The 26,271-nt window shown below is 47.4% G+C and overlaps 1 protein-coding gene across 2 annotated transcripts in view; it reads right to left on the minus strand.

Moving 5' to 3' along the window:
• UBA6 (ubiquitin like modifier activating enzyme 6) overlaps positions 1–26,271 on the minus strand; it is a 155,317-nt gene that overhangs the window by 13,272 nt on the left and 115,774 nt on the right. For both annotated transcript variants that reach the window (XM_073542599.1, XM_073542598.1), the window contains exons 26-31: positions 25,844–25,913; positions 15,585–15,656; positions 10,439–10,556; positions 9,263–9,456; positions 8,584–8,711; positions 4,962–5,049 (exon numbers count right to left, since the gene is read on the minus strand). In XM_073542599.1, coding sequence (XP_073398700.1) covers positions 4,962–5,049; positions 8,584–8,711; positions 9,263–9,456; positions 10,439–10,556; positions 15,585–15,656; positions 25,844–25,913 — 670 coding nt within the window. The remainder of the gene's footprint in view (positions 1–4,961; positions 5,050–8,583; positions 8,712–9,262; positions 9,457–10,438; positions 10,557–15,584; positions 15,657–25,843; positions 25,914–26,271) is intronic.

Raw genomic sequence — 26,271 nt, forward strand, 5'->3', positions numbered from 1 at the left:
GATGGGCAATGTCACTTCCCTCGGTGATCACTTGCCCTGTGCCCTGTGATGTAGGTGCACCGCCCCCCAGCCTGTCAGGCTTGCATCGGTAGTCAGTATCTTCCATTGTCCTGAGAGTAAGGGCTTCCCTCGTGTAAGCGAGGTTGGTTTTAGCCACCAATGTAGGGACCTCCTGGTTGATGACGTCAACCTGAACTCCCTGTCGAGGGAGAAGGGGTTCCTGTCCCAAGATCTAAGTATGGCTAGTTGAAGGACCCTGAGGTGAAACTGGGCAAATGGCACTGCCTCTATTGCTGCTGCCATCCGGCCGAGGACTCTCATGGCAAACCGGAGAGATCGAGGAGGACTGCGAAGGATTATACGAACTCCCAGACGGATGGCCAGTGTCTTGTCCTTGGGAAGGAGCACCAGGCCCCTGGAGGTGTCGAATACCATTCCCAGGAATGTTAGAGTCCGAGTTGGGATAGTTGACGATTTCTGTAGGTTGACTAGCCATCCCAGGCGACTCAGAGTGTCTAGTGTGATTGAGACACTGACCTCGCAGTCTTTGAAAGTGGGAGACTTGATGAGGAGGTCGTCCAGGTACGGGACGACTAGAATGCCTCTTGAGTGCAGAACGTCCATGGTGGCCGCCATGACTTTGGTGAACGTTCTTGGAGCCGTGGCGAGTCCGAACGGAAGGGCGACAAACTGGTAGTGGTTTTGGTTGACCGCGAACCTGAGAAACCTTTGGTGGGCGGGAGCAATTGGTATGTGCAGATACGCATCCTGTGCGTGGAGAGCGGTTACGGTTTTGCGCTGGGCGCGAAACGGACCAGCCCGAGGAATTCCGAAAGGATCGGAATCGCGTCTGGTTTCTTCGTTTAAACGTGCGTTTCGGTTTTAGTTGAGGGAGAGAGGTACTCTTACCCCCAGTGGCATTGGCTATCATGGTGTCCAACTTTTCGCCGAAAAGTCTTCCAGTAAAATACGGAAGTCGTGTGAGGGACTTCTTTGAGGCCGCATCCGCTTTCCATTCTCGCAGCCAGAGGATGCGTCGGATCGTGATGGCGTTTGATGCTATTCCCGCTACACCTCTTGCGGAATCCAGGGCTGCATGAATCATGTAGTCTGCTACCACTGCTATCTGGACCGCTTGGTCCGAGAGCTCAGGATTTGAAGCTTGAAGACCCTCCTGTAGTTTTTTGGCCCAAGCCAGGATGGCCTTGGCAGCCCAAACTGAAGCAAACGCAGGGCCCAGAGAGGCGCCAGCCGCTTCGAAAATAGAACGAGCCATGCGTTCTACTTGCCGGTCTGCTGCGTCCCTGAGGGTTGAGCTATCTGGCAGAGAGAGTAAAGTCTGCGCTGCTAGCCTAGAAACCGGAGGGTCCACTTCAGGTGGATCTGTCCATTGTTTGGTGTCCTTCTGTGGGAAGGGGTACTTCGCTTCCAAATATTTGCGATTAGCAATTTTTTTCTCAGGCTGCGCAAACTGTTTGGTAAGTATTTTCTCAAACTCATGGTGATTAGGGAAGACCTTAGGTGGTTTCTGAACACTTTCGAAGCAAATCCTATGTTCTGGGACTTCCGGGGCCGACTCTGGAAATTTTAGCACCCGATGAATGGCAGAGATTATGTCCTCAACTAGCGCTGTATTGCTAGGGGGAGAAGGTACCACGGACCTCTCCATTTCGTTATCTGAGTCGGAGTCACAGATGCCCTCCGAATCCTGTGCCTCGCTAAGGTGATCCCTGGAGGGCGACATGGGGCGGGGGCCTTCTGTGGTGGGGGATCCCTGTGGTAAATTGCACTGTCTGTCTGTGACAGGGGACTGCCTAGGAGACCTGGAATGACGGTGTCTCTCCCTGGGGGGGGACGACCTTGTGCTATAGGGCGACTCAGGTGATCGAGACCTGTGGGTCCGCTTACGTCTGTGAGTCGGAAGCAGCATGTTCCTGAGACAAGCTGTCCGTTTGCTGTGTAACGTCCATAGCCGGGGACAGACTCTGCAGAGCTTGCAGCAATGTGGCAGTTAGGTTGTCTATGGACTGTGTCATAGACTGAGACATCTGAGTTGCCCATTCCGGCGTGGCCTCTGACACTGAAGCGTCAGTAGGGACTCCCTGGGGTTCTGACCCAGAGTTCCGGATGCAGTCCCGGGAGTGCGGATATGTGCTGCCACTAGGGAGCGTGGCTTTGCAGGCTGTGCAGAATGCATAGAAACATTACTGCCTGGTTCTCTTCCTTGAGCCCGGCATAGTGCACAGAGGCTGGCTATAAGGGATCGTACAGGGGTGGCTACGCAGAGGGAACCCACAGAGAGCCTTATAGGAAGTATAGATTCACAGCTGAGTAATGAGAACCCAGCTGTGAGCTTACCCCACCGGTGTGCCCCTAGGTCCAGCGCAGACAGATCCCAGTTCTGTGCCCCCCGGAGACTGCTGTGATGCTCCTCTCCTGGATCTCATCCAAAAAAAATGGCCACCGGGACTCTGAGGAGAGGGAGGAGGGGGCGGAGAGCTGAAAAGGGCATGCTGGGCTGTGTAAAAACGCGCCCTTTCTGCCTCAATGCGCCCCCATGACACTCCAGCGTGTCATTTTAGTCATCCGGGTGGGCGGGCCGGGGGGCGGGGAAAAGGCCGAAGGCTAGGCCGAAGCCGCGGTCTAAATTAGAGGCCTGATGCCCAGGAGGGCTCCAGAGCGGCGCGGTAGTCCGGGGGGGGGCGGATTTGTATCAGACCCCCCCAGAATGGTCGACTGGATAGCGGTGGGGGTAGCAGGGGAAGCGGTTCTTGTATGGGGGGCCCCTGGAGCGCTATGGAGCCGCTGCTGCTGCAGAGACAGGGACGCAGAAAAGCCCTGTCTCTGCTGTGCCATGCCAGTCCGCACCCTCCCCCGGCCCCAACAGGATCCCTCAGCTGGTCTGGGGTCCCTGGAAGCTGCAGAATAGTGCCTGTACTCCGACCCTACCAGAGGCGTCTCAACCTAATGCCCCCTGCGGGGGATTAGGGAGGGTGCGTCTGTCACCGTCAGGGGGTCTTCATCCTCGCCTCAACCTCAACCCAGACCCCAAAGGGGTTGGGGAAGGAGGGGGGTCTCAACTTCGCACCAGTACCCGAGGGACTGGGGAAGGAGCGACATGGGGAATAGCCGTCTCCACTTCAACTGGGCACCCCTAAAAAGGGGGCCAAGGAAGGAGCCATGCCGGGAGTCTCGCTGGAGACCCACTTTTCTTCATCTGTATTTCCGGACGAAAAAAGGAAAAAAACGGAAGAAAAAAGGTGTGCCTCCTTGCGACACTAAGCAAAAACTGGAGAAGGCTGACGCCGTCCAGGGGTGTATGCTGCAGAGGAGGAGCCAAAGTTAATCTTTTTCAGATTATGCATAGTGTCGCCTCCTAGTGGACAGCAGCATAACACCCATGGTTCTGTGTCCCCCAATGAGGCGACAGAGTAAGTCTCTTTAATGTTCAGAGTATTCACAAAGTAGAAAACAAAAGGATATCCTCCGGATCGCAGCTGGAGACACGATAATCCATCAGATTGCAGCCAATAAACATGCAAGTCCACCTCAAAGACCTTTTGCCGTGGATGACTGCACCGCTGTGTACGCTGTGGGTTCCAGACCTTTCAGCTACCTTGGCTGTTTGGCTCCCCTGGCCTGTGTTGCCTCACATAGGATCAGCTCTGCAGAGCCTTCTGCTCTGCACACTTGCCAGTCCAAACTAAACACTGACCCTGACAAACTTAAACCCTTTACTGCAGGGTTTTTAACTGGAATCTGTGGCCATGGGCCTCATGGAAAACCCGGGCTGGGAATGAAACGGACGGCACCACTACCATCTGTGGTCTGTTTCAAAACAGAAAAGCCAAGAGCAGGTTTCCCTATATCTACCTTGGACAACCAGAATGTTCAAAACCTATACTCACTTTTTTTCTGCATTTCAATCACAGCTATGTCTGACTGCAATGCGCTCTCTGCCTCAATACGCCTCCGTGCGCATCCTGGGGGGAACACACAGTGACCCCTACATGTGACACCGGTCACTACCTCACAATAGAGGTTGTGGAAGAGATAAGTAAGGACGGCAGCCAATCTCAGTACGTCTATGCTGATTATACTCTGGAGACGGTATAATTTCCATTTATTTTATTCATTCTAGAAAAATCAGTAAATTACACGTTTTTTGGTTGGCTTCAATTGGTAAGAACATACCGTATTTTTCAAATTTTTTCCCTCTAAAAAATCTGAATGAGCTTACCGGGCTGTCAGCGGTGCTGAAACAAAGTCACTCGAGGCAAGGTCGCTACTTCATGAGGTCGGCGGCAAGAGTGTGGCAATGATACAGTGCCTGGGCACTCAGATGTCAGTGCCAGTGAGCGGAGTCCCCTTTCCCATTCAGTTCGCTGCAGTGGGTTTCAGGAAAATGGCCGCTGGAGGAAGCGCATACTCTGATTGAGATCTTGCAAGATCACCGCCGCAGACCCCCAGGTAAGCTACCATCAAAACGGATTATATTTATTAGAATTTTTTTTTTCCTATTTTCCATCACAAAATTTGGGTTGTGTCTTCTAGTCCGCAAAATACAGTAGATTATAACATGCACTAGCAGTCGCAACGAGTTCAGGCCACAGTTGGCAGTTAAATAGAAAGCCCACCTGTGCTTGAGCACATCAGTTCCCTTTGAACCCCAGCAACTTGATCAAAGGGGACAAATTGGCTGCCATTATAACCTGGCGCTGACCTGCAGAAAGTCCCCCCCATCACCGTCATCTCTGCATTTCTGTAAGGCTCAGCCATAGGTTGAGCTCAATAGGAGTTAAAGTTATGGCTCTTGGAAAAAGGTGAGGGGAAAAAAATGAATTCACTGGTCCCTAAAAAGGGTTAAATGGTAGTTCAAATCTTTATTCTACAGCAATTACATACGTTTCTACAATTTAAACTAACGCAAGCTACGCTAATGTACCAAAGGACAATCTTACTTTGACAGCGTTGATGAAGTCCAAAAGCGTAAACTCCTCCTTGCCGTATATTGTCCATCTGTCCCAGATTGTAAAGGAAATGCCATTTCTGGAAGACAAACAATCAAGTTATTAATAGAAACCTTTAGTTGCACACTCTCCCATTACAGCCCAGACTTTAAAAAATAGTTTTTGCTAAACATATTATTACAACTATTCTAGTCCTTTTTTTCAGATTTCGTCAGTGTTCCATATGGTCTACAAATATTCTTTGAATCCCTAAGCTATGCACAACCCCGTAAGGCCATGAACTAGCCATAAACGGTTCCTTTAATGCCTTATAAAGCACCTTATTTACTGCCTTGTTACTTTAAGGCTGTGTGCATACGTAAGCGTTTTTCATGCGTTTTACCGGCAAAATTGCTTAAAAAACGTTTACAAGAAGCATCCCATTCATTTTAATGAATTCTGCACTTTTTGTGCATATTGATGCATTTTTTTTTCCATGAAAAAAACGCATCGCTGTAAAAAACGCAGCATTCTCATCAATTTTGCGGAAGACTGGGACTGAGACTGGGGATGCTCCGGAAAAAACGCATAAAAAACGCGCAAAAAAAGTGCGGAAAAAAAAAAGCATGTTTCCTGGGAAGGAGTCTGGTTTTCAGTCAGGAATTTTCTGCATACGTGGGTACATAGCCTTAAAGGAAAATCTCTCAGCAGGTTTTTGCTATGGAAGCTGACAGCAGCTTGATGTAGAGGCAGAGAGCCCGATTCCAGCTATGTATCACTCACAGCACTGTGGATGTGGAGCTCTGAATAACCCCGCCCACACCACTGGCTGCTTCCTGTGTACACAATACATTGTCAGCAAGCTGCCAATCAATGGTGGGGGCGGAGTTACACAAATCAGCTGGACTGCCTGGCACCAGACACCTAGTCCTGTAGTGATAATCTCTTGCTGATAAAATACAGATTGTATTGAAATTACAGCAAGCTGCTGACCAAGTACAACTGTAGCCTTGTATGATGTCTGACTGGTGAAAAGTGACAGATAAAAGGAGGATATGTCTGATAAACTCCAGATGGATCCAAAAGTAGTAGTGCCAGGCATTCCATAGGATGGAGAAACCACTATGGCTACTTATCGGTAGCCGGTTTTTCCGGAACCCATGACAGCACCACCTGAGAGAGGGGATCCGCCCCGCCAGGACAGGAACCTACTGAAATATAAGGGGCGGCACCTCTCCCCGCTTCAGTTGGTTACAGAGCATTGAGAGGACTTCCCTGTTAATTACATTTTTATCCAACACCACATCACACAAATACACCCTGTTAACGTGCACACCCATACGGTGAAAAGGGGGGGGGGGGAATATACGGGTGCTGTCATGGGTTCCGGAAAAACCAGCTACCGGTAAGTAACCATGGTGGTTTTCCCTTCACCCATGACAGCACTGCAGGTAAGCTGACCTGCTCTTCCTGCTCCGGGACGGCCCTGGGTCCATCTTCCATGACAGGCACCGCCGCTGTCAGACTGGGATCCCGTTCCAGGACAGGAACCCAACTGAAGCGAGGGAGAGGTGCCGCCCCTTATATTTCAGTAGGTTCCTGTCCTGGCGGGGTGGATCCCTCTCTCAGGTGGTGCTGTCATGGGTGAAGGGAAAAAAAAAAAAAAGATGACTAGTTCAGATGGATAAAGAATGAGAAAAAAACTGGATGGTAGACCAGCATATCTAGGAAAAAAAACTGGAAAAAGACTAGCAGGAAAATAAGGAAACTATGAAGGAAACTATTGAAGAAGCACACAGCTACCAAAACTGATACATTTTTGGAAGAAGCAAGGAGAGGATCTTAGTCCAAAGTCCTAAAGAGAAAACTCCATGGCATTATAAAGACAGATTTTGTTTTCCACTTTCAGATGTGGAATCGAAGAAAGCACCATCACAGAAACAGAAAGAACGGGATTCTCCACTTCCAATATGATAGAGGCTGACACTCGCCACACCTTGATGGATCAAGTGGGCAACAGTATCAGCATTGGCTGACTAGAGAAGGGTGTGACGCCTCACCTACAAAGACTAACAGGAGCAGTTAATCTGCATCACACTCTGCCCATGACAAGGGGAACAGGAGCTGCCTACATACCAATCTCTGATGTACATGCTGTGTAGCAGGGGTGGATTAATGTCCATTGCTCAGAGCAACTGGGAGGAAACTTAAAAACTGGACTCCATGAAATTAAAAAAAAAAAAAAAAAATGTGTGTCATCTGTTTCCTAAGTGCCAACTGCAGGGTGGAGTCTTCCTCTATACTCTGTGGGCATAAGGAGAAGGGAGCAAAAAAAAAAAGTGTAAAAAAAAAAATAATTGGATTTTTTTTTTAATTACTTTAGGGTAGGCGCACACGATTAGTAAACTCTGCGGGTTGGACGCTGTGTACTGCCGCAGCGACCAAAATGCTACAACATAGTGGATGCGATTTCAAGAAATCCCATGTCCACTATGCGTCCAGAGACGCCCCCCGGCTTACCTACGGAGATGGACATGCGTCACGTCTTTCCAGACAACAGCATATCTATTTATTCTGCGGAGATAATGTCACCAGTACAATGTATAGGACGCGGTGATTTCGCATGGATCAATGTACACATGCAGAATGACTATATACGCTCTCCTCAGATACTAGGGAGATCAGTGTAGTGCCAAAAGCAGTAGAGTAACTCGAAGGACAGGAAAAATTCTAAAAACAAGAAAACAGAGTCACAGACAACCAGAACTGTTCCAAGGCCAGAAACAGGGTGGGAATTATGTCCCCAATGTGATTTTATGGCAAGTACAATGAAATGTCTCACCGCAGATCCAATGGGTGGGAAAAAACAACATGTGCCCATGTGAGTCGCCTAGCAGACAGCGGTCTGCAGCACACTAGACCCAGAATATGATAGTCATCAGAGGCAACTCAGAAATTGAAAAAAAGTCACGGCTGTTTAGGGAATAGGGATCCTTGGAACAAACGAAGATCCTTGTGGATACCAGAACTCCAATGCGATTGCATGTATAAGGTACAGGTAAAGATCACAATGCAGGTTAGGCCTCCATTAAAAGTGATTGTGAACTGAGGAGTAGTGGGCCATTCCCAGACTCAATAAATAGGCAGGAGAAACTCTATGGTCATGTGGCCAGGGAACTGTGCCATAATTGCATAATTCCATTTTCCCATCCTCACACTCTTGTGAGAGCATACAGGATGTGGTGGTGGTGGGGGGGGGGAATACCCATGGTGAACCCATGGCTGACAGAGGCTACACTGTTCTACTCCTCGGCCTTATTGGAGAAGGGAGTAACAATCTGTTGATTCAGCACCATGTGCTCTACCCACTTAGGGACAATTAGGGAGGCCATGTTGTCCCAGTTTCCCACCTAGAAGCGAAGAAAGAAAAATAACAGCAAACAATAAGTTATTTTATACATCTAACCTATGGTCACAGCAGAAAGCATTGTTTAACAGGGTTGTAAAATTTCTACCACTGCTGGTTTAGTGTTTGCTGCAACTGGTCACATAATTGGAACACACAAAACATGGGAAGGGAAATCGTTACACAAAAATGAGGAAACTGATAAAAGGCCTCATCTGGGCAGGGTACCTGATCGGGGTTCTTTTTACTTCTGCAGTCTCCGTGAATACTATTATTGGAATTGCTAGATTAAAGAAGCAGTTCTTGTAAGCGTTAAATGGATGTCCTCCAACAACTTTAATCAACTCCAGTGCAACCTGCAAAATTAAAGGGAAACCCAAGCTTGAAGAGAGGCACAGTTCCCCAAATATTTACAAAAAACGGGGTCCAAACATTTCTTAGATAGGGTGTCCACAAATATTCATAGATGTGTATATTATGGCTCATTGAAACAGGATTAAGCGCAGTACCAGGGATAGCGGCTTTAGATAAGCCGCTGTACCACTGTGAACAATGAAACAACGTGGCGCTAACTTTAATGTGCAAATTGGCTAATATCCGAGATGTTGTGCACTTAAGGATAGGCCATGATGCTCCACTTGCAATTAATTTCTGTAGCAATTTTGTAATGTGTCCTGCATGGGAAAAAATTGACATGTGCAGAAAAAAAAAAAAAAAAAGAAGTGTTCATATAACCTTGTTATTAATTTCAACAGGAAAAGGCATCTATAGTTAAGTGCATTCAAAGCCTGTTTATTACGTGAAAAATTGATACAAAATTCAAATAAATAATGGATATTCTGGGTATTGGTACAACTTAAAGGCTAGAAGAGAGAACACAAAACGAAAGGTTCAGATTTCTACTAACCAGGCCAGACACGGCTGCCGTAGCTGTAGCTATGGCTGGGATAATCTTCCCTGCAATACGCTTGGTCTTTAATCTGTCAGCTGGTTCAATGCAATACATTTTTGCTCTCAAATTGGAAGCTGCTGTGATGAAGTTGATATGTTCATTGCGGTCATCATCCTTTTCAAATGATAACACCTTCATTTGAAGATCCTCTACCAGGAAAAAAAAAAAAGATTGTAAAAGGAAAGCAAGTAAAGTAATGAGATATATAGAGTTTAGTCATTAAAGGGGTTGGCCGCCCTTGGGGTACAAGTCTGTAGTCACTTCTTGTGACTGCAGACTTGAGAATCCTCACAGTGTGAGCTGTTATGAATGGGTCACCGAGGAGAAAAAAGCAAAACAAGCTAAGTCACAGAAAACCAGAGAGGTTGGTAACTATACAGATTGCAGATCCCTGATCCTACCACACAACTAGCAGCAGCCGTGGAGCGTACCTACGACGCTTCGTCACAGCCGGAGGACTAAACAAGCCTGAAGCATGAAAAGGGAAAACTAACTGCCCCAGAGCAGACCCCAAAGGAATAGATAGCCCCCACACATGTACTGACGGTGAAACAAGATGACGGCACAAACACAGGCAGGAAAATAGGCTGAGCAAACGATGGGTCCCAAGCTAACTAGAAAGGAAAGGAAAGACACTGTCTGCAACCTGCAGAAAACCCTACAAAATTAATGTCCAACACTTCTGATAGCAAAAATCAGATAAACTTACTGATCGCTGGGGGGGGGGGCGGGTGTGACTGCTGGGACCCCCACAGTTCCAGAGAATCGGGGCTTTGAAAAGCCTTGTACAAATACAAATAGAGCAGTGGTCAATCATTCATAACAGGACTGCCAGAGATAGCAGAGTTGTGTTTGGCGGATCTTCATCACACGAATAAGAATGGAGAAGTAGTGCACATGATCCACTGTGGCCTTGTTCACATATCAGAGCAACGGTAATTGGGATTGGTGGTGGTCCCAGCTGGCACATTACTAACAAATGGGAAATTGACCCCAATGACGGGATAACTTTCAGTGACTTTAATCAACATTCATGGATACCTGATGATCTGTGACATGAACGGTTTGTATGATATAGTCAAAATTGAAGTTTAATTGTTGTAAGATCTAAATATCCTATTTAGAACTGACCTTGTGAGGCTCGGCCCTCTGCAATGACTCTTTCTAGCTGCAGGACAGCCAGCCTCTCATCTTCACTGCTTACTGGCATTTGGTCAGGCTTCTTCGCATTTTCATCTGTCTCTACAATCTAAGGGAAGAAAAAAAACACAGTGAAAAAAGGTTTCCCATTCAAGTACCATATATACTCGTGTATAAGCCGACCCGTGTATAAGCTGACCACCCTAATTTTGTCACAAAAACTGGGAAAACTTATTGACTTGCATCTAAGCCTATGCTGCACAGCGAGTGGCCCCAGATATTGCTGCACAGCGAGTGGCCCCAGATATTGCTGCACAGCGAGTGGCCCCAGATATTGCTGCACAGCGAGTGGCCCCAGATATTGCTGCACAGCGAGTGGCCCCAGATATTGCTGCACAGCGAGTGGCCCCAGATATTGCTGCACAGCGAGTGGCCCCAGATATTGCTGCACAGCGAGTGGCCCCAGATATTGCTGAACAGCGAGTGGCCCCAGATATTGCTGAACAGCGAGTGGCCCCAGATATTGCTGAACAGTGAGTGGCCCCAGATATTGCTGCACAGTGGGTGGCCCCAGATAATGAGAACAGTGTGTGGCCCCAGATAATGCTGCACAGTGAGTGGCCCCAGATAATGCTGCACAGTGGGTGGCTCCAGATAATGCTGCTGCCTCAGTTACAAAAAAAAACAACAAAAAAAAAAACAAAAACTGTATACTCACCTCCGTCGTTGCCCGCTGCTCATCAGCTTTGCCGGCTCTGCAGTGACTGCTCAGGCAGAGGAAGCGTACTAACTACGTCATCGCGCCCTCTGACCTGAATGTCACTGCAGAGGACGCAAGACAGCAGAGCGACACGCAGCGGTGGAACGGGGACAGGTGAATATGGCTCCCCCCGTTCATACTCACCCCCTCCTGGTGCTAGTCTCTGCAGCGCAGCCCCTCTGCTTGTTCCATGTTCTCGGCGCCGCTGATCCTCCTTCTTCAGCGGTCACGTGGTACCTCTCATTAAAGTCATGCACATATTCATGACTTTAATGAGCGGTACCACGTGACCGCTGAAGCAGGAAGAGTAGGGGCGCCGAGAACATGGAACAAGCAGGGGGGCTGCAGAGACGAGCCAGGAGGGGGTGAGTATGATCTCTGACACCCCCGCCGTTCCCCCCAGTATATGACTCGCGTATAAGCCGAGAGGGGGACTTTCAGCCCAAAAGCATGGGCTGAAAACCTCGGCTAATACATGAGTATATACGGTAGTTTTGAGAAGATTTATATTAATGAGCTTTCTATTGTTTATCGATGTGTTCTTCGGTTTAAGAAAATTGAATTTTCGGAAAGGACTAGCAGCATAAATGTAGTTGACACAGGAAAAAAAAAAAATGTATAAACAATAAATCTAATTCACTTACAGAACGTTACATAACAGATTCAATTTAATTGTACAAACAGCAAACTACGGTACTTCCAGCCTTTACAAAACGGGTAAAAGTAGAAACTTGTGAACAAAAAACAAAAGAAAAAAAAAGCATGCAAAATACAATTATGTATTACTGCTGCTTGTGTTTAAACACATTCCCGAGACAGGACATAACTGTATGTCCAGACCAAGTATCTTTTTGCAATCAGACAGTTTAGTCACCAGCATAGCCATAGAAGATGGCCTCAGTGCCTCCCATATGTATGTGTAAAGGCCCCGTCACACTAAGCGACTTACCAGCGATCCCAACACCGATATCAAGGTGTCAGGATCGCTGGTAAGTCGCTATGTGATCGCTGGTGAGCTGTCACACAGACAGCTTCACCAGCGATCAGCACAGCGATGCCGAGCGCCCGGCATCGCTGGCCATCGCTGTAAAAAAATAGAATCAAAATAAAAAATATAGTTATTCTCACCTTCCGACGTCACGTTCAGCCATCCTGCCTCTCTCCACTCTCCGGTCCCAGTGATCCTTTGCACAAATGACCGCGAGACTTTGTTATCCCTCGAGACCGTGACATCTCGCGGTCATTCGTGCAAAGGATCACTGGGACCGGAGCGTGGAGAGAGGCAGGATGGCTGAACGCGACGTCGGAAGGTGAGAATAACTATATCTTTTATTTTTTTTATTATTTTTTTACACCTGATCGCTGGTCTCCCGCAGCGATGCGTGCTGGCCAGCGGAAGACCAGCGACCAAAGAAATGTCCAGAGGTTTCTTCCAGCGATCAGCGATACCGGCAGGGGGGCCGCTCGCTGATCGCTGTCACACACAGCGATCTCGCTGGTGAGATCGCTGTTACGTCACAAAAGTTGTGACTCAGCAGCGATCTCGCTATCGAGATCGCTTAGTGAGACGGGGCCTTTAGTCTTTCAGATTGTGGCGGAGGAGGGTTCTAATAGGCTTCATGTCAAATACTGATAAGTAGTAAATTGTACTATCACCGCAATCAAAGGATTGCAAGTTTAAGTCCAGTCATGGATCTAGAAAGAGGTGCAAAAGATACAATCCTAAAGTGTTAAAAAAAACCTCTTGAACTAAAACAGAACAGTTTTAATAAAACAATAAAAAAAATCCTTGTAAAAACATCATATCTTTACTACTGTAGCATTTATAATAACCCACAATATTAGACTACAATGGCATGTTAAACTTTGGGCACCCCTGATCAAAATTACTGTTATTGTGAAAAGTTAAGCAAGTCCCAGATGAAAGGATCTCTAAAAGGCCTAAAGTTAAAGATGACATTTCCTTTGTTTCAGGCAAAAAACATACACATCTTTTACTTTCACATTTTTAAAACTACGAAAAGGAAAATGAGCTGATGCAAAAGTTTGGGCACCTATGGAGATGTGTGTGCTCAGATAACTTTGACCAAGGTTTCAGACCTTAATTAGCCTGTTTGGGTTATGGTTTGTTAACTGTCATCATTAGGAAAGTAAAGATGATGCAAATTTCCCAGCTTTATAAAAACCCAGCCTCCTCCAATCTTGTCCCAAAAAATAGCAGCCATGGGTTCTACTAAGCAGCTGCCTGGCACTCGAAAAATGAAAATGGTGGAGGCCCACAAAGCAGGAGAAGGCTATAAGCAGATAGCAAAGTGTTTTCAAGTTACCCTTTCCCCAGTTAGAAATGCAATTAAGAAATGACAGATAACAGGAATAGTGGAGGTCAAAATGAGGTCTCTTAAGGCCCCGTCACACATAGCGATCTCGCTAGCGAGATCGCTGCTGAGTCACAAGTTTTGACTCAGAGATCGCTGTGTGAGAGAGATCAGCCCCCCTGCCGGTATCGCTGATCGCTCTTGGAAAGCTCTGGACATTTCTTCCATCGCTGGTCTCCCGCTGGCCAGCACGCATCGCTGCGGGGACCCGATGTGTACGTTAGTTACCAGCGCGCTTATGTAGGAAGCTGGTAACTAAGGTACACATCGGGTATCTAAGGGACACACTTGGATACTCGATGTGTACCTTAGTTACCAGCTCCCTGCATCAGCGCGCTGGTAACTAACGTACACAGCGACGCCACGCGCTCTGCTGATCGCTGGTGAAGCTGTCTGCTTGACAGCTCACCAGCGATCATGTAGCGACTCACCAGCGATCCTGACACGTTGTTATCGTTGTCGGGATGGCTGGTGAGTCGCTATGTGTGACTCCAGCTTAAGACCAAGCAAAATTTCACTGACCACTGCTTGTTGGATAGCTAGAGAGGCAAATCAGAAATGGCAAATCTGGCTTGAATGCAAAAAAACACCTTCACAAAGATATAGCAGACTCTGGAGTTGTCGTAAATTGTATTACTATTCAGAGACACCTGCAAAAATATGGCCTTCATGGAAGAGTCTTCAGAACAAAACCCTCTCCTGTATCCTCACCATAACATGCAGTACGAAAAGTACTGTATACAAAAGAATATCTAAACAAGCTTGATGCATGTCGGAAACAAGTCCTGTGGCCCGATGAGTTTAAGATATAACCATTTGGCAACAATAGTCAAAAGGTATGTGTGGAGAAAAAAAAAGGCACAATTTCAGAAAAAAAACCATCTTGCCAATCATTAAGCAGGTGGATCAACCATTCTTTGGGGTTCTTTTGCAGCCAATGGCATGGGAAACCTTTCACGGGTAGAGGAAAGAATGGATTCAATGAAATTTCAACAAATTCTTGATACAAACATATAATCTGTAAAAAAAAGCTGAAGTTGAAAAGAGGATGGCTTCTACACATGGATAATGATCCTAAACACAAGTCATCAAAAGATAAAAGCAATTTTGTGTGCAAAAGTAGCAAATAAACTATTTAAATATAAAATTTGGTATGGTCATGATTGTATTGACCCACATAATAAAAGTAACTGTGAAGAATGTTTTTTTTTTTTTTAATAAAACAAAATAATAATCTAAAATTGCAGTTTGTTTATTTTGCCTTCCAAAAGAGTGAACAAACAGTTGCATGCACCACACAATGAAAGCTACAGCTTGTCAGCCAAGAAATAAGCCCTCACACAATTCTGCCGACTGAAAAACAAATCAACTATTTTTGCGTGGCCATATTCCGAGAACCACAAGTTGTACCAAACATATTTATTATACAAAATAAAACTGTAAAGCTTGATATGACCATAAGCATACTAGCCTACACAAGAACGTTAAAGCTTTATTAGTGCACGAGGGCGAATAGCATAAAATGTAAAATGCCAAAGAAACCAGGAGCAGAATTGCTGTTTGATTTATATTTCTCCCCATAGAGACCCAAAGTTTGTTAATAAATTAAATGTACCCCAAAACAACTGACAAAAAAAATAAACTGTTCAGCATAAAAAGGTATCAGTGGAAAAGAGAATAACACATCTAAATATCTTTAGAAACATTCAGATACCAGGAAAAAAAAAACCCACAAAATGTAAACAATAAATTGCAGAGAATACAGTGGTCCAATAATACCTTCTGACATGTCATGAGGACCCCCAATACCTACAAGGACACAGGATTAGTCCCTGGTGAAGCTTTGTACCTTCCAACTCCAACCAGGAGGACTGTAAAGACCAATAGATTACTTTTTCACATCTTTATACTGCTGAATAAGTAATGCCATTGGACTGTTAGCGACGTGCATGTAACTTAACGGCTGGAAATACAACGCATGTGGCAGACTGCACACAAATACCTTATTGGATGGGGTAAACTCTTTGATGTTCACTTCTGAAATGGCTTTCTTTATCATATCTAGAGACAAGTCCTGGAAGAATATGAATGGTAAAGAAAGCATTAGCTTACTGTAAAGCGAGTGATCGAGCACAAAACAGTATCTGAATATAAATATACATTTACAATAGTTTTTTTTTTCTTAAAAGAGGTTCTCCAAAACCCTAACTCTGTTACTGGTGTTGTCACAAATGCTTACAGATTCTGTCCCTAGGAACCCATATACACCTTTTCTGACAAGTTTCAGGTTTGTTTTATGCTTTTTTTTGCTTCGCTACCTGTGCCCTGCTATCAGCTCTGCTGTCATAGTCATCACTTCCTCCTCACATTACTCTGCTCCCTTCCTACTACACTTCTCATTATTCCCTTACTGGGTTGCAAGCCAGCAGTGAGCACAGACCTGTAACTCCACCTAAACACCTTCCACTTATCTCCCAGCATCACCCCAATCTCTATACAGGACACTATTACAGGGAATGGAAATAATGCACAAAGCACCATTACACCAGCCCTGGCAAAGAGGATTCCCAACTCCCCAGTCACTAACTTAAGCCCCTGTGTCACATAGCGAGATCGCTAGCGAGATTGCTGTTGCGTCACCGATTTTTGTGACGCAACAGCGATCTTGCCTGCGATCTTGCTACGTGTGACACATAGCGGCGATCGTGCCCCTGCTGCGATGTCGCTGATCGTGCTCGAACGTCCTGGGCCATTTTATGATCGCTGGTGTCCCACCGGCCAGCATGCATCGCTGTGTTTGACAGGGACAACGACAAATGACCTCAATACTACAGGTCTGAGAGACAGAGTCTCAACGGCCGTCGTATCGTTGCTGCGTCGCTGTTGAGATCTGACATCTCACCAGCGACCGCGTAGCGAAGCATCAGCAATCCCTACCAGGTCGCATCGTTGTCGGGATCGCTGGTGCGTCGCCAAGTGTGACGGTACCCAAACAGATGGATAGATCGATCGATAAGACAGAGGCACCCGATGATGGAGATAGATGGAATAGATACATTACAGCGATAGATGGATGAATGGATAGAAAGAGAAAGAAATGTGTTTGCAGCAGCATGTACAACAGGAACATCTGAGAGCTCATCTGAATGAAGCCCCGCCCACTCATGTGACAAGCCACACCTACACGTGTTTCCAAAGCTCAGAATTGAGAGATTTTGATATGACATCAGAGGAAGCCTTGAGATTCTCAGCCAGAGATCATGTGACCAGGAGAGCAGCTCAGGTTATAGCATGGTATTTAGTGATGTGCTTGTCTATGGCAGTTAGATAACATAAAAGGGACTTGTAAAGTAGTGGCCAACCCCTTAAGCCCATGACCAGTATGTTAATGGGACTTAAAAAGGAACCTGTTACCAGTATTTTGCCACTTAATCTGAGAGCAGCATTAGGTAGAGAAAAATATCCTGATTCCAGTGAGGAATCACTTACTAGGCTACTTAGCGTAGTTTTAATAAAATCACTGTTTGATTCAGGGGGAGATTATCACTAAAGGACTAGCAAACCTGCTAATAGGTAATGCTCTATATTCATAAGCTCGATATAACCTCACCCCCGCCACTGATTGGCAGGTTTCTGTGTACACTGGGCATAGGCTGAAAGCTGCCAATCGGTGATGTGGGTGGGGCTATAAAGAACTCAGCAGAGAACTGGATTTTAAAACATGGCTACTGCCAGGATAGGCGGTAGGATTGCGTGAAGCAAGAGACAAATGCACTAAAAGTCAGGCTGACAGACTGAATAGCTGTATGCGCTGTCAAACATCAGTTTCAGCTGTATCCGCCTATCTGAAGCAGGTGCCAAGATATGGTTGATTGCGTTTTGGTGATTTCATCTGTGAAAGTCTTCTATAAAAGTCCGGAAAAACAAGATTGTCCACGTGTCATTATGCTGCCTGCATGCCATTTATGCAGACAGTTCAGAATTACATCGATCAAGTTCAGCCAGGAGACTCGATTTTGGGTTAATTAAGAAAAAAATCCCTAATTAATGATAGCGTCCATACAGTGTGGTAAGGTATGAGTGGGCGAGTATTAGGCGGTGTGAGGTTTCACGCGTTGTTAGAACAGTGTGGCCTTTCATTTAATAGATGGAATCTGCATTCTTCTTTCAATCACCTGCAGGGAGAAAGTTTACAAATTGTTAAGTGCTGGAACACACTGCATATTTAACCCCTTCCCAGCCGGAACATTCTCCATTTTTTTTGCACTTTCATTTTTCCGCCCCTTTTTCAGGCCACATTGCTGTACGAGAGCACTTTTTTTTTTTTTTACGGGACAAGATGTAGTTTTGAATGACACCATTCCTTCTATGTACTGGAAGACGGGAAAATAAAAATTCTAAACAGTGGTAAAATGTAATTTTCATCATTGATTTTGAAGTTCAGTTTTTATGTTGTACACTCGGTAGTAAACATGATCTGGTAGTATAGGTCTACAATTTTTTTTTTTGTTTGCCAGTGTTGCCATGTTCCCAGACCAATAGTCATTTCTTTTATTGGTAGAAGGAGCTGTATGAGGGCTTGCTTATGAGGAGCGAGCTGGCATTTTCATTGATACCATTTTGGGGTAGACACAATCCTTTAACTAGCTTTATAATCTGACAGATCGGACTTATACAGTTGTGGTATCATGGTCTGTAAATCTTTTTCAATTTCTTTATTTTTAATAGGTAAAAACAGGATTTTTGGGTTGCTTGCCATAAATTCTGTTTCTCGGAGCCTTCATTGGGTGACCCAGAAACCATGGGTGTATGCTGCTGCCACTAGGAGGCTGACACTATGTATAGAAAAAGGTTAGCTCCTCCTCCGCAGTATACACCCCACCGACCGGCACTAATTTCTTCAGTTAGTGAGAAAGCAGTAGAAGTAACAAAACAGAATGAAAACAGGACAACTCAACTGTAATCAACAAACAACATAAGAACAGGAGTTGCAGAATATGGGAGGGTGCTCTGTCCCCCAATGAAGGCTCCGAGAAACAGATTTTATGGCAAGCAACCCAAAAATCCTGTTTTCTATATCGCTTCATTGGGGGACACAGAAACCATGGGACGTCCCAAAGCAGTCCCTGGGGAGGGAAAAGCAAGCTTCCATTAGGTCTGAGGACTCACCACTGCCGCCTGCAGGATCCTTCTGCCCAGGCTGGCGTCCGCCGAAGCGTAGGTGTGGACCTTGTAGAATTTGGCAAACGTGTGGATCGAATACCAGGTTGCCGCTTTGCAGAGCTGCTGTGCAGAAGCTCTGTGGTGCACCGCCCAGGAGGCACCCACTGCCCGGGTAGAGTGAGCTCTAATTCCAGGAGGGGGCACTCGATGCTTGACCTGGTAGGCCTCCAAAATTGCTGATCTGATCCAGCGAGCAATGGTAGCCTTAGAGGCCGGCTGACCTTTCCGCGCACCATCTGGAATGACGAAAAGAGAGTCTGTCTTCCGCAAGGGAGACGTCCTAGCAAGGTAAACCTTCATCGCCCTGACCAGGTCTAGCTTGTTCAAGGAGCGCTCCAGAGGATGGATTGGACCCGGACAAAAGGACGGGAGAACAATGTCCTCATTTAGGTGGAAAGTGGACACTACTTTAGGAAGGAAGGAAGGCGTAGGCCGCAGGACCACATTGTTCTGATGGAACACCAAGAAAGGGGGGCGACAAGAAAGGGCTGCCAATTCCGACACGCGCCGGATGGAGGTGATGGCCACCAAAAAGGCTACTTTCCAAGAGAGAAGGGACAGGGAGACTTCCCTGAGAGGTTCAAAGGGAGACCGTTGAATAGCCTCCAGAACCAGATTGAGATCCCATGGATCCACGGGAGCGCGGTACCGAGGTGCGGTATGAGCCACTCTCTGAAGAAAGGTTTTGACCTGCGGACGGGAGGCCAACGTTTTCTGAAAAAGAATGGAAAGCGCCGAAACTTGACCCTTCAAAGAGCTGAGGGCAAGGCCTGCATCTAGGCCTGCCTGGAGGAACGCCAGGATAGAAGGGAGAGAAAAGGACATAGGCGAAACGTCATTGTCCTCACACCAAGTGAAATAGGCCTTCCACGTACGATAATAAATTCTGGAAGACTATGGTTTTCTAGCCCGAATCATGGTGTGAATAACCCGATCTGAAAAACCCGACCGCTTCAGAACCGCGGTTTCAACAGCCACGCCGTTAAATTGAGTGGCAGAGAACTGGGGCATTGGACCTTGAGACAGCAGATCTGCTCTGTCTGGAAGCTTCCAGGGGGCATCCGCGAGAAGGTTGATGATGTCCACGAACCAAGCTCTTCTGGGCCAATCCGGAATGATGAGGATGACTGGTACCCCTTCCGCCTTGACCTTCGTCAACAGCTTGGGGAGAAGAGGAAGGGGAGGGAACAGATAGGGGAGCTTGAACCGCGACCAGGGAATGGTCAGTGTACAAAAATACTTGGCACTCAAAAATGAAGAAGCACTATATTCTTTATTTAGCATCCAGACAAAAATAGACTCATATCGTATGAACGATATGGATAGGGAATGGACAGAGAATCAGCGCCCACTGCGAGAGGATCTCGGGCCCTGGATACGAACTGTGGGACCTTCCTGTTCAGTCGAGACGCCAGCAGGTCCACGTCCGGAGTCCCCCAACGTTGGCAAAGCTGATGAAAGACGTCCGGATGCAAGGACCACTCTCCCGCCACGAGTCCCTAGCGGCTGAGAAAATTGGCGGCCCATTTGTCCACGCCAGGAATGTGCACTGCGGATATCGCTGGGACCGATACCTCTGCCCAGTGGAGAATTCTGGACACTTCCGCTAGAGCCGAGGAGCTCCGTGTCCCTCTTGGTGGTTGACATGCCACCGCTGTGGCATTGTCTGTCTGAATCCAGACCCCTGAGAAGCCTTTCCCAGTGAATGAGAGACAGATAAATCGCCCGTATCTCGAGGACGTTGATCGGTAAGGCTGTCTCTTGAGACGACCACCGACCCTGAACCGTCTGATTGCGTAACAGCTCCCCAGCCGAGAAGGCTGGTGTCCGTTGTCACAATCTGTCAGTGAATCGGAAGGAATGACCGGCCCAGGGAAATGAGAGGTGACGTCAGCCACCAATTGAGAGACCGTTTGACCCAGGACGAGAGGCGAATTGGATGATCCAGGGAGAGAACGGACCTGTTACACCGAGACAGAATGGCCTGTTGAAGTGGTCTCGTGTGAAATTGAGCAAAGGGGATCGCTTCGGTCGTCGCCAGCATCTTTCCCAAGACTTTCATGAGTGACCGGAAAAATGGGAACTTCGGGCTCTGCAGCGATCGAACATCTCGTTGCAGCGAGACCAACTTCTCTTCCGGGAGGAAAACCCTCGATCAACGGGTCTCAAACAATAAGCCTAGAAACACAAGGCATTGGGTCGGAACAAGGCAGGACTTCTAGTTTACGAGCCACCCGAAACTGGACAAGGTGTCGAGAACGATGGTAAGGCTTTGGAGAGTCTGGTGAAAAGACGGAGCTTTGATTAGAATGTCGTCGAGGTACGGGAAGAGTACGAGACCCCCTGATCTTCAACAGGGCCATCAACGCGGCCATGATCTTTGTAAACACTCTGGGCGCGGAGGCGAGACCAAACGGCAGGGCAACAAACTGGTAGTGGGCCTGATGAATCGCGAAATGCAGGAATTTCTGATGCCCGTGAAGGATGGGGACATGCAAATAGGCGTCTTGAATGTCTATTGAGCACATGAATTCCTGCGCCTCCATGGAAGCGATCACAGAATGAAGGGACTCAATCCTGAAATGTCGCAGGCGGACTATCTTGTTCAGCAGTTTGAGGTCCAGAATGGGCCGAACCGCGCCGCCTTTTTTCAGCACTACAAACAGGTTTGAGCAAAACCCTGTGAATCGTTATGTTTCGGGAACGGGCACAATCTACGTGGCTTGGACTGGGGGAGAAGAGAGCTTGTGCCCCCAGTGGCGTCTTTAATAATCTGGTCCAGCTGGGATCCGAAAAGACGCGCTCCCTGAAAAGGCAGATTGGTAAGGGACTTTGATGACAAATCCGCTTGCCAAGCCTTGAGCCAAATTGTACGCTGGATTGCAACTACGTTGCTGGACGCTTGAACTGCGCAAGATGTGGCGTCTAAGGAGGTAGAGGCCAAATATTCCCCTGCATGGGAGATCTGGTTGGCCAGCTCGGCTAGTCGCTCTGGTTGGGCTCCTGTTGCAAGTTCATTTTCCCCTTCACCGTTGATGTCTGATGAACTCCCTCTGCTGGTGAGGTAGTGAAATTGATTGGGTTGGGAAGAACCTGTCATCTGAACAGGTGGAGCCCGATTGGACACCCGGAATCACTAAGTGGATATAAGGCAGCCGACGCCCTACAGGGGTGCTGGTGATCCTTTCTGCTCTGAGCTCTTGCAAACCAGTTCAGTACCTGTCTTCTGAAAGCTAAGTATTTTCTCTCTTATTTTTCCATTTGCTTAGTGTTTGTGTTCTGCCTGCCCTTGTTGGTACAGGCTGAGCTCCATTTTTGTCTCTGGTCAAGTTGATCTTTTGCTCAGTCTTCAGAATATACCTGAGTGCTAATATAGTGTTTTTGAAGTCTAGTGACTTCAGGGCCTTTTTTCTATCAGACGTGTTGGACATTATTTTGGCAGTATTTTTGCGGATTGCAGCCAGCATCTTTTCTGTCCTTTCCTATTTAGTTAGTTGGGCCCCATCGTTTGCTCAACCTGTCTTTCTGTCTGTGTTTGTGTTTTCATCTGCTTTTCACCGACAATACATGTTGGGGCTGTCTATTGCTTTGGGGTCTGCTCTGGGGCAGTTTAGATTTCCCCTATCTTCTTTAGGCTTATTTAGTTCTCCGGCTGTGAACGAGGGGTCTAGGGCACCGTAGGAACCCCCCACGGCTACTGTTAGTTGTGTGAATAGGATCAGGGGTCTGCAATCCGATAGCTACCAACCTCTCCGGTTTTCTGGACTTAGCTTGTATTTTTGTTTTTCCCTCCTTCGGTGACTCATTCATAACAGGCTCCATCAAGAATGCTCTGGCGTAGATCCTCCGCCCAAGTAGCAATGGCCTTGGCTACCCAAGTGGAAGTAAAGGTTGGGCTTAGTACCGTCGCCGCCACTTCGAATGCTGACTTTGCTAAGGATTCTATGATCCTGTCGTTAGAATCTTTTAGAGACGCCACACCTGAAATCGGGAGGACTGTGCTGTTAGATAGTCTGGACACAGGAGCGTCTACAGAGGGAGAAGCCGACCAGTTGTCGGTGAGCTTGAGAAAATGGATACAGCATGCAGAGACGCTTCCCTCTTTGAAAGCGTCTGGTCGGATTTTCTCTTTCACTGGTAAGGAGCTTGTCAAACTCAGAGTGAGGAGCGAAGACTCTGGAAGGTGCTTCTGCCCATCTGAACGAAACCTCCTGATCCGAGGGTTTCGCATGAGAGTCTGTGATCTCGAAAGTGTGGTTAATCGCTGCAATGAGGTTCTGTACCGTAACCTTCATGTCCGTGGCATGGTCCGAATCCAGCTCTAAGACCTCTTCGGATGGTGCATCTGAGAACGCTTCGCCTGACTCGGGTGAGGAAGGACGGGAAGGAGACTGCTGGGGAGGACTATGCGGAGAGATGGGGCGAGGGGAGGAATCCGGCTGGAGCTCCTGCCTGGGCCTTTTGCGGCTCATGCTGGCTGGTTCAGAGAGAGGCTCTTGAGCCCTGCTGGACCCTGCAGAAGTGTCCAGGGGCAACCTATCAAGCACGGCCACGAGGGACTGAGAGACCCTGGTGAGATCTGCCACTGATTGAGATAAAGAAGAGGCCCATCCAGGAATGGGGGGGGTTCACTCTCACGTGGAACATTAGGGGGCTCCTGAGCGGCGGGCTCAATGGGATTGCTGCAGTCTAGGCAGAGGGGAGTGGACTGACCTGAGGGAAGTTTGCGATTGCAAGAAAAGCATGCAAAGTACTTGACTAAGGTGCAAGAGGAAGCAGGAGGACGAGCACGGTCAGACAGAGTTAGACATAATGACGGAAGGTCACTGAAGCAGTGCTAGAAGGTTAGGGGACGGGAGACAGAGGAAGGTGTCAGTCTGCAGTTGCAGAGCTACTCACGGTCCGACGTCCTGTAGCTGCTTCCAGCAATTGAAGATGCACGGCTGTCTGGGCTTGCAGGGGCATGGCAGAGGGAACAGCGTCCGGCTGACAGGCTGTGAAAATGGCGGCAGCCTGAGAGGGACAGAGCAGGAAGCGCGCGCTTTCCTGCAGAGACCGAGGAAGATGGGCGGGGCTAACCGCCGATGTTAAAGATGGTGCCGCCCGCTGAAAACAGCCAGGCTGGGGGTGGGTGGAGAGCGCGCCGCCTCAGGGACGCCTAACATGAGGGGAGAAGGCGGTGGGCAGACTTAGAGCGGGCGGGAGAAAAGCCCGCCTAAGGAAGAAGGCGGGTGGGCGTGGCCGCGACGCAGGAAAAGACCCCACATGAAGCCGGGACCTAGATTAGATGAGGCGGCCGCCGGGAAGCGCAGGGCGGCGCGGAGGCACGTAGAACAGCCGCGGCGCCCGCTCCCAAGGAAACCCTGTCTGGAGCCTGGCTGCAGATAAGTAAGAGCAGGCTGGGGAAAAACGGGGCCAGGGTGACAAGAAGCTGTGCATGGGAGTCTGACAAAGGTAGACCCCCTGGTGCTAGAGATGGGTGCCATGATCCTATATAGCGATTAAGGGACCCTATACTTACCCACCGTCTTGATCCGTTCTTCTGATGCAGACCTGGAAAGGAGAGTACCTTTATTATCCACCTTAAGAGCTTCATGTAGAGGGATGTCCGCGTCTCATCCTAACCGACAGGCTCTGGTAGGCGAGTGGGTGGGAGACGGGGGACGAGGACCAAATGGCTGGCACACACCTGTGTTAGGCTCTTGGTCCTGCTGTAGAGAGCTGTGAGGATACGGGGTGGCAGTACACGCCGTACTCACAGTCTCTGTGTGGGTCTACAGACGTGACCATTCACTCTGTATCCCTCCGGAAACCTGAAAAGGAACGACGCACATTGAGGTAGGTATGGGTCTAATGAAAGACCCATGTCCACCTCCTACTGACACTAAGCTAAACTGAAGAAATTAGTGCCGGTCGGTGGGGTGTATACTGCGGAGGAGGAGCTAACCTTTTTCTATACATAGTGTCAGCCTCCTAGTGGCAGCAGCATACACCCATGGTTTCTGTGTCCCCCAATGAAGCGATAGAGAAAGGGGAGATTCATACTATGGTATTGCACTATACAGTAAAAATTACGCTCTCCTACAAAGACCTGCCACATCAATACTATCATGGCAGGCACGGGGGCCATGGCAACCCATTGGCACCACATGATTATGACATTGGGAGCCAATGCCTCCTCCTCAAGTTCACGCACTTTTAATGCTGCTCTCAGAGATCGACAGTTGCATTTAAAAAGTTATCAACTGGTGGAGCTCAGCTCTGCTCACTGCTGTTGGCTATGTAACGCATCCATCATCTGCTGCCAGAAATGATGAAAATCAACTCTTATGTCTGCATCAAAGTCAAAACCAGGCAATGGAATAGCAATACGCTTTATGTCGGGAAGGGGTAAGAAGTAGTTACAAATTATGTTTTCAAAGGGAAACCCTACTGAAAACAATATAATGATATGATGTACTTGTGAGAAAATCTGGCACAGATCTCAAAAATTAAAAGACTATGTAACCATTAAAGGGATTATCAAGGACCATTTTTCTTTTTACTATGGGCCCAAGAACCAACATGCAGATAATTGCCAACTACCCGGCTGTTTTGCCCAGCTCCAATCTCTGCCTGCTTAGAGCGGTACCGCTCCTGCGGCCTCCACTGACATTACGTTGAAAGAGCAAATGCTTCTTTTCCGCTTTGCTCGGTTGACGGGTTGTGACTGTCAATGTCATGCTGATTGACAGCCGGCTGCCCGCTTTGTGACAGAGAAGCCAGCTGCTAATCAGCATGACGTTGACAGTCACGAACCATAGACAGAATAACCCTAAAGCAATAGATCCAAAAGGTCTTGTGTCGATAACGGGTTTCTTTATTAATGGCTGTAAAATGTGGGCAATACTCCTAAAGTGAAGCCTGCATCTGCTAACTGAGCATCCACCATGGCTGACCATGAGATGTGACTGGACTGTGACAGCTGCAACAACAACTTGAGCCATGGTATGCACAATACAAATAAACCAAGAAAACACAGATCTTACTGTACTTTACCTTTTCAGTGAACTTGATACTGTAAATTTCTGCAAATAGTTTGGCCGCACTGAGTATGAAGCTGATATGCCTAGACAAATTACATACACCCTGTGAGAATATTGTGTAAGTAGTACGCTGATATTGCAAGAAAAAGTATGGCTTTTATCCAAGTATAGAATCAGTGTAAAGTTAAAACCACCTGACTAATATGCAGGTCCCCCTTATACTGCCAAAACAGCTGATTTACGGACTCCGCAAGACGTCTGTAAGGCTAGTTTCACACTTGCTTTTTTTTGCAGCGCGTTTTTCCCGCAAAAAAACGCATTGAAAAAACGCATACATAAGCATACAACTGCTGCGTTTTTTTCAAGCATTTTTATGAGCATGCATGAAAAAAACGCAGCGTTTTTATGCGTTTGTATGCGTTTTTACCGCGTTTGCGTTTT

The sequence above is a fragment of the Dendrobates tinctorius genome, unplaced genomic scaffold (genome assembly GCF_039654945.1).
Source record: "Dendrobates tinctorius isolate UK_male_01 unplaced genomic scaffold, ASM3965494v1 ptg000011l, whole genome shotgun sequence".
Taxonomy (NCBI): domain Eukaryota; kingdom Metazoa; phylum Chordata; class Amphibia; order Anura; family Dendrobatidae; genus Dendrobates; species Dendrobates tinctorius.